At 39.9% G+C, this 13,951-nt stretch overlaps 1 protein-coding gene across 9 annotated transcripts in view; it reads left to right on the top strand.

Moving 5' to 3' along the window:
• Positions 1 to 13,951, top strand: part of SECISBP2 (SECIS binding protein 2) — a 39,587-nt gene that overhangs the window by 8,139 nt on the left and 17,497 nt on the right. For 3 of the 9 annotated variants that reach the window (XM_060102463.1, XM_060102454.1, XM_060102460.1), the window contains 6 exons: positions 214 to 443; positions 3,701 to 3,782; positions 5,366 to 5,571; positions 7,121 to 7,243; positions 8,547 to 8,636; positions 9,957 to 10,089. In XM_060102463.1, coding sequence (XP_059958446.1) covers positions 214 to 443; positions 3,701 to 3,782; positions 5,366 to 5,571; positions 7,121 to 7,243; positions 8,547 to 8,636; positions 9,957 to 10,089 — 864 coding nt within the window. Of the gene's footprint in view, positions 1 to 213; positions 444 to 3,700; positions 3,783 to 3,981; positions 4,002 to 5,365; positions 5,572 to 7,120; positions 7,244 to 8,546; positions 8,637 to 9,956; positions 10,090 to 13,951 lie in introns of those variants that run through there. The other 6 variants (XM_060102457.1, XM_060102456.1, XM_060102459.1 and 3 more) reach the window with 6 other exon arrangements.

Here is a 13,951-nt window from a genome sequence, read left to right as displayed (position 1 = left end):
GTTTTCGTTTTTCTGCTTGGTGGCCCCCATGGTCATTTATGTTTTCCACTGTTACAGAGAAGGTTAACAACACTACAAAAAATTAGGCTGTTTGGACAATAACGTGTTGTTGCATCAATAGCAATAGACTTTCTACTCTGCAATTTAAGTGTGAGTACAGGTCATTAGACAACATCTAAATTTTTACCCCTACTTTTAATTCTGTAAATACAGATGGTTATTATAAACGAACAGACAGGAAATCCAGAATCATTGAAAAAAGTGGATCTGCCTCCAAACCTGAGTTTGAATTTACCAGGTTGGATTTTCCTGAACTGCAGGGTCGAGAGAACAGTGAGATACCAGAGATACAAAAGCAGCTCAAGTGGGGGCCGTTACGCTCTGCCTCTACTGACGTTCCTCTTCTAAGAGAAGTGGGGAAACCTGCTGCGGTGTTAGCAGAGGTGAGTGCAGCCTCCTGCTCTTTTTGTTCCCTTCTTTCTTCCTTTCTGCTCAGTGGTGGATAGTGATGCAAGGACATCACTTCAAATACTACACTTCACATCTTGGTGTGGGGGGGGCCTCTCAGTTCGCTTGGGTGACTTTCTCTGTTGTTTGAATTGTTTATAGTCAGGCTGTAACACCTGGTGTGGCTCTTCTTTCCAGAGAATCACTTAGCAAGTGTCTTCATATCTGGTGGCTAGAAAGCATTGCAGTGTCTCAGGAGAAGATTCTAGCATGGGTTCCTGCTTCCACAGCGCATTGTGAAAATGTTGTTTCTACCATTGCATTCTGGTAGCACTTTTTCCAATACAGGGAAAAAGATTTTTTTAAATCCACTGCGTAGTGTAACTTCTGATTTTTCCAGGCTCTTTATCTGCACCTCTGTCTTGTCATTGATACGGAAAATGTCATTGCAATAAGTGCATTCAGTGCCTAATAATTTTAAATTGCACTGTTTTCACCATTTGATGTCAAAGTTTTACTCCATCAAATTGACGCATTTTCCTCTCAAACAGATTGATTTTGAGACTTCCAGGAAAAACCTTTATTGGGTTAGTAGTCCCTAAAATGGCTTGTGACAAATTGGGGCGCCCATCCCAGTATGGAGGTAAGGAGAAAGAAGAAACAATGAAGAAAACGGAGCTCACCAGTTCATTTACCTCTTGAATGGAGAAAGGATTTCCATTTCCTGTCCTAGCACTTCTGTTGGGTGCCTGGATACTAAACCCTCTGAAGACTTGGTGGTAGTGGCTTATAATGTGCAGAAAATAAATCATTCCCCACATGTTGACCCTTAGACTGTTACACCTTGGTGTTTTCCTTTTACACAGTGGTGATAAGTAAGGCCGATTGACTGATATAGAAAAATCACAGTTTCGTTAGGCAGCTTTGTGACTGCTTTCTGGGCCCTGGCTGGGTGTATGGAATAGCTGAGTAGTCGAGGGGCTCCATGCTTTCATCATGGGTGGTCAGTGGATAATTCCAAACCTGTGAGCACTGTACAAAAGTAGGACAGAGTACAGCGGGTCCAGGGTGAGTGGAAGCATGACTGACACTTTATGTCATGGTCACTTGTTACATATGAGTACTGCATATGTGGACAAGAAGTAAGGCATATCATGCTATGTGGGGAGGTGTACATACTCACTGCTTTATATATTCACACTCTTGAATTATGTGTGGAGTATTTTTTGTGTTTTTTTTCCCATTTTCCCTCTAAAAGAAACCTTTTTTTTCCTGATGGTATTAGTAACATCTTTCAACATGAGAAAAATATTCAGAAAAAAAAATTGAAGCTGTACAACCAAGAGAAAACCATGTTTGACACTTATTCTTTTTTTAATGGTACATTGTGGGAATTGAGGGGCATTCCCCTCAATTTAGGATACACATGTATGATACAAGCTTGCGTTTGAATTTTTCAAAACTTGTGGGAGTTTTCCAGTGTCATTAATAAGTGTTGCATTGAATCTTTGGTATTGTTACATGTAATTTACTTAACCATTCTTGAATAGGTAAGCCATTTCTAGTGTTTCATTGGCTTTGGTGAGCATAAAAGTTACGTTTACTCAAAGAACAGGCTGTGTTTAAATCATTTATGTTATTCTGTTTTCTCCTTTGATGAATTTATTTTTTTTTAGTAAACATAATTGCCTTTACATGCTGTGTCTATCTGGAGCCCCATAGAGAACACAGCAGCCTGTAGGATGGGGCCGGAAGAGAATTTGTTTCTCAGTGTGCAGTCACTTCCACAGAGCCATGCTGATGCCACATCACCTCCTCCAGGACTAGCCCAGTGTTTTGGAAGCTGAGAAAGGTGCTAATAGAAGGGAGAATGGCATCTTTCTCTTTGCCAGACTCCCAACCTCCCCATGCCTTTGGAGTTTCCAGAAATGCTTCATTGAAAATAAAAATTCACTTCCCCAGTCACCCTTGTTTTGCATCCATTTGGTAGTAGCAAAATGAAATTATCGAGATTCTGTTCAGAGGTTGGGCCTCAGGCCTGCAGCGGATTGAAGCAGACAGCTCCGCACTCCTGGGACGGGATGGGTGCTCTAGGCGGCACCTCCTGCAAGATTTGTATGGTGTGCATCTGTCAGGCAGTAATTTGGAATTTGCAGGTTAGCAAGTGACACCTGCCCGCCCAGGAAGCCCTGCCTGATGTGTGTAGGGAAGTGGTGGGTCCTCTGGGGAGGCCCTGGGGCAGGAAGGCCCAGGGTGAAGTAGGTATTTCCAGGCCCTTAGTGAGCTCTGCCACGGGGCCAGGAAATCAGCGGATGCCACATGGAGGATTTGGCTTCACTTCTATTTGTAATGAAAATGGGGGCTTTCTGTCCTAGTTAAGGAACATGTTCTTTCCATTGTTCTGAAACAGCTCTTGGAGGTTAACAGGCTTCTACTATCCAGGCTGAGAAGTGGCACAAGGCATATTCAGCAATCAGCTATTTTGGCCACTGAACAATTTTTTTTTTTTTTTTAACTGGGCTTAGATGTAATGCAATGGTAAAATGGATAAGTTTATGAAACATGAACTTCAGAATTTATTTTAAATCCATTCAGTGTGAATTTATCAATTTCCTTTCACCTTGGCTGCTGGTCATTTTGAGGTCTCTCTTAATGTACTCACTTGTCCCCAAGTGTCGTTTGGTGCCTCTTGTTCCATGCATGTGGCAGCTTTCTGTCTGTGAAAGGGAGTACGTATTAGAAGGCCTGTATTTGTTTCTGTGGGCACGTTCAGGGATTTTTTGAGCCTTGGTGTGGGGGTGTGGTGAACGGGGTGTGGTGAACGGGGTGTGGTGAACGACAGCTTTTGCCGTCACAGTGGGCACTTCGGCTCTAAGAATCGTGTAGGTAGTCTGTGCTGACTTGGAAATTGTTGGTTGTATGTTGGGTTTTTTTTCCTAAGTTACATGATACTGCATGTGGTGTGATCCCATTATGGAGATCCATTTAAAATGATACACAAATGTTTATCTCCTAAGCAAAGAAATAGAAGGATGCTAGCTAAGCTGTAGACGGTGGATGGTTTTTCCTCTAGGGAATGAGATTTGGCAGAAGAAAGTAATTTAATTTTTCACATTATGTACTTATCTGTTTGGAATTTTTAATTAGAGTTATGTTTTGCAGGTTTTAAGAATGGTGAAGGAAGCTGTATATTTCAAAAATAATGATGACTTTTATTTTGAAATAGTAAGAAAAGAACTGGTTTGTTTTTTAGGGTGAAATAGTGGTGAGGAATAATAATCGGACCGAATCTGTAACTGATAATGCTGCTACCCGTCGCTCTTCATGTACGAGAGGTAAGAGTGGCTACCAAATATTATTTTAAAATATAAAAATTGTCTATTGTTGTTGTCTGTTTTCTTAGTTCATTTTCAGTCTAGTGCAACTGAAATGTTTTTGTTTTAAAGCCTTCTTTAAGGCAGCTGATGGGTTGATAAACTGGCATCATTGTTAGAAGACTGAAGTAAGCAAACGAGATCCCACATCCATTCCCAAGGAGTGTAAACTACATACAAGTAAAGAATTAAAAATGAAATGTTTGTCCAGTTGAGACATTTTATGAACTCAGAAATGATTCCTTTCTTAAGCATTGCCTGTATCAGTGGTTCTCATAGTTTTTGGTCTCAGGACCTCCTTAATACCCTTTAAAAGAACCCCAAAGAATTTCTGTTTATTTGGATAACTGTCAATATTTGTAATATCTGAAATTAAAACTGAGAAATACAAAATACTTACTAATTCACTTTAAAAGTAACAGTAAACCCATTACAGGTTAACATAACATATTTTAATTAAAAAAAAAAAAACTATTTTCCAAAGTTAAAAAACTAGTCAGGAGAGGAGAGCAGCCTTTGCGTTTTAGCAGCTCTTCAACGTCTGGCTCAGGAGCTCTGCTTCGGCATTCACCTGTTTCACTGTTCTCTGTCGTACAGCCTCTGGAAAACCCCACTGTACTACGCTCATGGGAGAGTGAGAGTGGGGAAGGCAGATGGCACATTCCTGTTACCAGGAAAACAGTTTTGACTGTGGACCCCTGAAAGGGTCCTGGGAGTCTCAGAACTTTGAGAACTGCTGGTCTGTCCTGACCTGGCCCAGAAGTGAGATATTCAGAGAGAGTTCAGTAGATTCTGCTTTTGAAGTTTTTGTGAGTAGCTTGTCCTAACAGAAGACCTTTTTACAAAATTATTGTAGATTTATTCACAGGTGTGTGTTCTATTGCGTTAGCATGTTTGGTACGTACGTGGTTCAATAAAAGACCTTCACTTTAGCAACTGCTGTGAAGATGCACAGCTCTGTGGTGACAAGAACAGCCTGTCTCCCCACTGTGGGGTAGCCACAGGCTGCTGACATGACCTGTCCATGTCCTGATGGATGTCCTTTTGTTTTGTCTATATATACAGTTTCATGGGCACCTACGGAGTAGTGTTGCTATACTTATGCCTATGTTCTAGAAAGAAAGAAATTACCAGTTATTGTGGTAGCTGAAGTTTAGTGATCTTTGATTTCTGATGTTAAAGGTACACATCAAGGTTACTAGGGCCACAATTTGATCTTTAGCTTATTATTTCTGTGTGTTTGCCACATGGATGTATTTGTGGATTATTGTTTTTTAATGGAAACTTTTTTGTTTACCGCCTGCATCTCCAAGTTAACAGAACAGTTCCTAGGAAAGTCAGTTGCCCTTACAAGTTAATTCAGCATGCATGTTCCAAGAAGAAAAACAAATTTAGTGGATGCTGTAGTTTCCAAGAGAATGTTCTTAACAACACCTTAATTTAACTATGCTCTTGAGTACTTCATGTAATGCATGCTTGGAATTTCTAAGGAATTTCTTTTTTACTGTTGGGATTGTTCAACAATTTTGGTTATCTTTGAGCAGAATTATCTTGGACACCAATGGGTTATGTTGTTCGGCAGACATTATCTACAGAACTGTCACCAGCCCCTAAAAATGTTACTTCCATGATAAACCTAAAGATGGTTGCTTCATCAGCAGATCCTAAAAATGGTAGTATGTCATCTTCTGAAGTTTTATCTTCGGAGCCTTCGTACAAAGAGAAACATGTTGTCCATCCTACTAAAAAGGTACGTGTCACACTTTGATTATGTTGCTCTTCTGTACCACTGGATTGGCTTTCTTTTTTTCTCAAAGCGTTTTGAGAAACGCCTAACTGAAAGCGTTTCCATTCAGTACTGTAGGCACTAATCTGAGTTGGTTGTATTCAGTACTTGAACTGAATACAGTCTAGGGACACAAGTGGTAGCTTTTATACACAAGTAAGGATGTGCATGTTAGACCTGTGGTCTTAAAATATCTGTGGACCATTTCGAATTCTTTACAAGAGAGATGCTGGCAGTAGCTTATGCTCTGGTATATAAAATACTGCAGTCTTTTGTCTGTTGATTTTCCATTGCTTTTACCTACCAGGTACTGGTAGCGAGATAATTGTGTGCCACATTTTGCGATCATCATGTATGTTAATTGATTCTTGGTTAATTGCAGCTTACTTACTATATGATAGCATTTCAGAATCCATTTTTTCCTTTCAATTCAAATAATTTTAAGTTGCTATTTTCCAATCCCTAGATTTCTTTCTTGAAGAGCCTTTTTTTACTGGGCTAGATTTTGGTTTTGATTTTCATCGTGTACTGATACATTATTTTAAGTTGAAATATGGTCGTATTTGTTTAGTGCTGGTTTCCTATCTTTTTGAGTGTTAGGATACTTTTTGATATCCAAAGTGTCTTAGACCATCCCACACAAACAGAAGCTGTGTGTTTACGCTTGGTTGATTGAGGAATCTGTGCTGGTAACAATTAATGGTGAAGTCAGACCTGTGTGCCTGTTCCCTACAGCTTTATGCACATACTTGTGAAACACAGGAGGCGGCTGTGAGACCCCTCCAAGTACACATGGAGACTGGCCAGCTCCAAGGCCCCGCTGGCGTCGGGGTGCAGGCTGCACAGTAGGCCACCAAGTCACCATCTAAATGAGCTTTTAACACTCTTAAGAGTTAACAGATTTTGTTTTATTTTCCCAGCATCTTTTTAAAAATTATTTTTTAATTAGAGGTGTAAGAAAAGTTTATTTTTGAGAAGTCCCAAAATAAAGATGAGAAAATGAGGATCTCCTGTAATCTTATGACCCAGATGGCTTTGCATTGTGGTCATAATTTTTTTTTCCCCTCTAAAACTTTCTGTATTGTGAATTTTTATTACTGAAATAGCACCTGTAATATTACAAGGATCTAATTACGGAAAAGGTCCTTTTCCCGTGGCCCTTTGGCCCCCACCCCTCTAGGAACCTCCATTAACAACCTGCTGTCTGTTCTACCTCAGGGCTCCTGAAAACATAAATAAATAAAGATCGTTTGTTTTGTTTTAATTTTTTTAAAAAAAACAGAAATTGGGGGGTACTTCTCTGGAGGTCCAGTGATTAAGACTTCGCCTTCCAGTGCAGGGGGTGCAGATTCGATCCCTGGTTGGGTAGCTAAGATTCCACGTGTCTTGCGGCCAAAAAACCAAAAAAAAAACCATAAAAGAGAAGCAATATTGTAACAAATTCAATAAAGACTTTAAAAATGGTCCTAAAAACCCATGAATTTTGCTTTTTTTTTTGTTGTTGTTGTTCTAGTCCAGAGCATCACAAGGTGACGATCCTGAGCAAAATGAAGCCTCAAGGAAGAATAAGAAAAAGAAAGAAAGGTCTAAATCGAAATATGAAGTCCTGACAGTTCAAGAGCCACCAAGGATTGAAGTATATTTACATTTATTACTCACCTTGTTTGATATAATAAATGGGTCTTCCTTAATAGAAATATGGGTTCATACTGGTTGCTGAAGTAAAAATTCTCCAACATTTTCTTTAATAATTGTGGTGCTAAAGAAAATAGTTGTCACCCATTTTCTTCAGTTCTTCATTTTCATGTCCCCAGCTCAGTGCCCATCTCATAGCAGGCTCTCAGTAAACGAATGAATGAATGGCCTAGAGACAAAACTACTTGTATTGAAATTTAATGGTGTGTATGCCCTACTACTAATATATACCCCTCAGTATCTTCTGGCCTGTTTTTTTTCTTTGCTTTGGCATGCTGGCTTCTGCAGGGCCTCCTTTTCTATCTAGATGTTTTGGTATAATGTGCTCCACTATTGAGAGAAACTTAGAATACTATAGATCTGTCGTGGACCCTGGTCAAGAAGAGAATATCATGAATTTCCGGAAGTGGTCTTTAAATTGTTGTCCAGTGATACTCCAAGAATGTCCCTGTTCTCCAAGGAGCCGTCCTGGATCCTGATTATGTTTCTCATGGGTCTGCAGTACCAGACTCAGCAGCCTGGCTCCTGGTGCTGGCAGAAGGGTCTCTCAGCAGTGCTCCCAGGCAGCCAGCTTAGGGTCAAGCCCGAGGTGTCCCCACAAACTCGAGGGGCTCCCGGGGCTTTTGGAACATTCCCTTGAGAGTAATGGGGTTGCATGTTTGAAAAACCTATGACTGCGGTAGAGCATTGTTGTTTGGGCCAACAAAGAACTCATTATTTCTGCCCACATTTTTCACATAACTTCTCCAGGGTCCCTAAAATGTTGACAGAAGCACATAAGACATTTTAAAATGATTTAAACATTGTTTAGAGACCTGTTCCTTTGTTTCTTTTTTCTAGTCTAGGCTCAGCACATGTGACAAGATGCTTACATCTCCTGAGTCCAGATTGATGGTTTCCCTAAAGAAAAGCATAGTTGAAGGATGGTTGCTTGAACACTCTTGTGCCAGGGTGCTTGGAGCAGTGCGTAGACTGCTTGGTGAACCCACATCCTTGAGGCCCCTGCTCTCTCTCTCTGGAGCAGGGAGATTCAAACTGTGGTCCTTAACTTTGTTCTAAGAGTGAAATAAATCCGAAGCACTTACATTAGTTTTTTGTTTTTGTTTTGACTGTTTTATAACACCTTTGAGCACTTTTATAAGGATATTTTTATGGAAAGAAAATAAGAGCAAGGAAAAGGTTGTAGTTGGGCTTATTTGATAATTGTGATTTGCGAAGAGCTAAAGGGTGTGTGGTTTACTTAGGATGCCGAGGAGTTTCCCAATCTGGCAGTTGCATCTGAAAGAAGAGACAGAGTAGAGTCACCGAAATTTCAGTCTAAACAGCAGCCACAGGTAATTTTTAGATTGAAACCACAATTGCTTTTGGCTTAACTTTTCTTGCTAAACTAAACTCCTGAGAAAAACTGCTTTCCGGACTTCTCTGTGTACGGGGACAGGTGGTTTTGTTTTGATTCATTCCTTCACTGGGGAACCACATCCAGTATGTTGAGACAAAGTTGCTCTTAAGCTAAAACTGCTTTGTCACTTTTGTAATTAGTCTATTGGTAACTGCCATTGCTGTATCAGAAAGGAGGGGAACACAAACTGCCTAACTTGGAGTTAAAGAAAAAACGTTGACTTAGTTTATTCAGGAACAGAAGAATCCCTTTGTGAGGCAGTAATGTCTTGACAGAAGGAAAAAAGAAAGCCACCAGCATTTCACTCAGGTAGTCAGGATCAGAGGAAGGGATGATTCTTCTCTTGCCTCAGCCCCTCTGTGGATTCAGGAATGAACTTGTAGTTCATAATCTAGATGGAGAACTTACATACTTTGGGCATGTTCATTGTCATTTTGCCTTTCACAGTGGGGTGATTGTTTTCACATGTGTGAAAAGTAAAATTCTAAACCCATGTACCTTGGCATTCCTATGTTGTAATTTGGTTATCTTCCATCCCCGCAGAGGTCTCTGTAGCCCGCCTGTGCTGTGCTTAGCACTCACCCATTGCCATGAGCCCTCACCCAGCATGAATTTGGCATCAGGGAAGAGAAGAGTGGCGGGGGGCAGGAGTGGAGGTGCTAAAGCACAAGAGACAACACGTCCATACAGCCTTATACAGCCTCAAAACCCAAATCAGAACGATTTCAGAAATAACATTTGTTTAGAGTGTATCTGACTTCGCGCCTAAATATAATACTCACCGGCTGGGTGTGTCTGGGACTTGTATAAATTTTTGGTCATGCCTCCATGGTTTCGTGGCCCTTGGTTGGCTCACTTAGGCAGTTGGAGAGCGAGTGGTGTTCATGAGGCAGTCGTACCAACCGGCTAGCCCCACACATACACTTCCGTAGCCCAGGACGTTAGACAGGTCTTTGTTCCTTACCTGTAGATGCGTGCTGTTACTCACAGTGGAGATGCAGACGTGTACGTGGTTTAATTAAACCAGTATTATGAACGGAGGAGGAGGAAATAAACAACCTCGGTGGTAATATTGGCAGATAATTTGGAATGGACTGGGGTTTTAATTACTTTAATTCTTTTTTTAATTTTAAGATTTGTATAGTCCCTATATCTTTTTTATCTTATTAATTATATGATTTTTTATCATAAAATGAAAAGCACAATTTCTAAAATATAGTATTATAAATAAATGTCTGATTTTTGAACTTTTTAGAATAATTTTAAAAGTAGTGGAAAGAAGAGCCAAATTCCAGTACAGTTGGATTTGGGAGGAATGCTAACCGCATTGGAAAAGAAGCAGCACTCCCAGAATGCAAAGCAGTCCTCCAAACCAGTGGTGTTCTCAGGTAAAAGAGTCTTTTCATTTCAGACAAATGATTGAAGTCTTTTTCAGTAGACTATTTTGTGACTGTTTTCTCTTGTAATCAGAAGTTGTTTATATATGATCAAAATAATGTGGTGCTGGAATAAGGATAGATATAGACCAGTAGAATAGAATGGAGAATCCAGAAATAAACACACATATCTATGGCCAGTGAATTTTTAACAGGGTTGTTGAGTTCATTAAAAGGACAAAGAACAATCATTTAAAAAATGGTCCTGGGGCAACTGGATTTCCACATGCTTAACAATGAAGTTAGGCCCCCACCCTCACACCCTCACAGTTAATATACAAAAATTAACTCAAAATGGATCAACAACTTAAATATAAGAGCTAAAACTTGAAACTCTTAGAAGAAAACAGGTAAATCTTCATGACCTTGGATTAGGTGATGAATTTTTAGAAAGGACACCAAAAGCACAAGCAACAAAAGCAAAAATAGATAAATTGGATTTCATCAAAATTAAAAACTTTTGTGTACCAAATGACATCAAGAAAATGAGAAGACAACTTATAGAATGGGAGAAAATATTTGAAAATCATATCTTATAAGGATTTAATATCCAAATATATAAGAACTCTTACAATTCGGTAGCACTCATTTAAAAAATGGGCAGAGCTCTTGAAAAGACATTTCTCCATGGGAAGGTATACGTACGGTCAATAACACGTGAAAAGATGTTCAACATCAGTAGAGAAATGCAACTTAAAACCACACTGAGGCAGTTCTTCAAACCTACTACAATAGCTCTAATCAGAAACATGGAAAATAACAAGTGTTTATGGGGATTTGGAGAAATTGGAACCGTTGCTGATGGAAATGTTAAATGGTGCACTTACTTTGGAAAACGGTCCCGTGGTTCTTCAGAATGCTAAATAGAGAGTTGTCATGTGACTCGGCAATTCCACTCCTCTGAATGTATCCAAAGGAATTAAAAACAGAGACTCAGACGCTTGTATACCAGTGTTCATAGCAGCATTTTTCGTAGTAGCCCAAAGATGGAAATACCCCAAATGTATATCAACAGATGAATGGGTAAACAAAAGGTGGTATATACATACAATGGAGTATTCAGCCTTAAAAAGGAAGGAAATTCTGTCATAGACAGAAAGTAGATTAGCGGTTACCAGGGGTTGAGGGGAGTGGGGAATGAGGAGTTATTGTTTCATGGGGATAGATTTTTATTTCGGGGCATGAAAAAGTTTTGGATATGGGTAGTGGTGATGTTTGCAACAATGTTGTGAACGTAATTGATGCCACTGAATTGTGAAGTGAACGGTTAAAATAGTAGTTTTTATGTTAATATGTATTTTATCACAAAATTTTTAAAGTTATTTAATTATGATGATTTTAAGAAATAGGTCTTATTAAAAGGTGGGTTTGGGGGACTTCTCTGGTGGTCCAGTGGTAAAGAATCCACCTTCCGATGCAGGGGATGCAGGTTCAGTCCCTGGTCAGGGAACTAGGTTCCCACATGCCACAGGGCAGCTAAGCCCGTACGCCAGAACTCCTGAGCTCAAGCGTCTCAGCTAGAGAGCCCATGTGTCACAAACTACAGAGCCCACGCACCCTGGAGCCTGCGCACCACAACTAGAGAAGAGAAAACCCGCGCACCACAACTATAGAGAACCCTGCACGCCACAGCAAAAGATCCCACGTGCCGTACCTAAGACCCGATGCAGCCAAAAATAAATAAATAGATAAACATTAAAAACAACAACAACAACAACATGGGTTTATGGGTTTTCCACTTGCTGTGACGACTTGGTGTACCTGAAGATCTTATGATATGTAAGTGCCCTGTACAGGTTGTAAAGCTTCACCAGACTGTAATGAATTACCTGCCTGTCCATGGGGACGCAGGGGGTGGCAGTGTTGTCTTGGTAGTGATGCAGTCACTCTCTCTCCTGAACCACCTCTTAGAGCCAGGATAGTTAAAATCGGCAATATGTCGTACAGAGAAATAATGCACATTTGCCACCATAGTCTTTTAAATATGTTTCCCTCTGAGGCATTTTATTTATTTTAAAAGTGAAAAATAGGTATCCAAGGAAATGGTGAAGAAGCTTACTTTTTTTGGTTTCTGAAGCATTTTAAAGCAATTTGTGGACATCATGTCATTTTACTTACAAATACCTCAATCTGCATCTCTAACTGGTGGTGATTTTATTATGGCATTAATCCCAGAAAGGATAAACATGATTTGTCTCTTCAGGGGAGGGAGGTAGCATTTTTTTTTCTTGTGAAAATTTTCAAACATCTGGAAAAGCTGAATAAAATCATGCAGTGACCACCCATGTACTCACCATCTAGATTGTACAGTCATTCCTAATTTTTTTCAACCACGTTATTTTTCCAGAGGTCAGCAAACTATGACCTGCTGGCTGCTGGCTGTAAAGTTTTATTAGAACACAGCCAACACTTGTTCATTTAAGTATTATCTGTGGCTGCCTTTGAGTTATAACGGCAGTTGAGCATTGCAATACGCGTATGCTCATTAGCCTAAAATATTTACTCTCTGGCCCTTTAAGGAAAAGTTTGCTGACCCCGATCTATCCATTCATCAATATGTTGTTTTTTATTTTTGCTGCATTTAAGGTAGGTTGCAGACACCACTGTATTTTACCCCCAAGTGTTACAGCACGTATATCATTTACTAGAGTTCAGTATTTATTTATGGCTCTTCTTTTCCTTTGGAGGTAAACTATGCATTTAGTGACACGCACAGATCTTAAGTGCACCATTTGAAGCCTTTCGGCAAACGTATAACTGTCTAACCTAGACTCGTGGCTGTGTGGAACATCGTCAGCACCCTTGAAACTTTCCTCAGCCGCTTCCCATCCCAGTCATTCCCTGCTGCTACCCGCAGGCAGCCATGGTTCTGATGTTTCTTCTGCCATGGACTAGTTTTTCCTTGTTCTAGAACTTCATGTAAGTGGAATCTTAGTATATGCTTCTTTGTGTAAGGTTTCTTTCACTCGACACAATATTTTTGTGACTTACTTACACTGTAGATGTATGTCAGTAGTTCTTTTTGTTTTTTATTGAGATGAAATTCATGTAGCATGAAATTAACCATTTTACACTGTACAATTTAGTGGTGTTTAGTACATCCACAGTGTTGTGTGACCATCACCTCTGTCTAGTTCCTAATATTTTTATCACCCCAAAAGGAAACCCCTACCCATTAAGCTCCCCATTTTCCTCCTTTCCCCAGCCCCTGGCAACTACCTGTGGATCTGCCTATGCTGACATTTTATGTAAATGGAATCATATAGTTTGTGACCTTTTGCGTCAGTGTGCTTTCACTTAGCTTAATGTCTTTGATGTTCATCCATAATGATTCATGTATCTTATTTCACCAGTGTTGGTGATGGAATCATATTCTGTTGACCACAGTTTCTTTATCTATTGATGGACATTTAGGCTGTTTCCCCCTTTTGGCTGTTGTGGATAATACTGCTGTGAATATCCATGGACAAGTATTTGAGTGTCTGTTTTTAATTCTCTTGGGAGAGTGGAATTGCTGGGCCACGTGGTATTTAGTTTATAACTTGCCAGACTGTTTTCCAAACTGCCTGTGTACCATATTACACTCACCAATAACGTATGAATGTTCTCCTGGTTCCACATCCTCCTCAACATTTGATGCTGTTGGTCTTAATTTTAGCCATTCTGATGGGGGTGGAGGTGGGATTTTTTTGAAGCTGAAAATTCTTAACACTCTTTCTCCGGCAGATGATTTTATATGGGTTGCTGAATGATACAGTCAGCAGTTTCCTAAATAGCCTTCTCATGGCTACAGCAGAAGTAAGTTTTAGTGAGT

The sequence above is a fragment of the Mesoplodon densirostris genome, chromosome 6 (genome assembly GCF_025265405.1).
Source record: "Mesoplodon densirostris isolate mMesDen1 chromosome 6, mMesDen1 primary haplotype, whole genome shotgun sequence".
NCBI lineage: Eukaryota > Metazoa > Chordata > Mammalia > Artiodactyla > Ziphiidae > Mesoplodon > Mesoplodon densirostris.
Note: the sequence above shows the minus strand (reverse complement) of the source record. Positions and strands in the feature narration are given on the sequence as shown.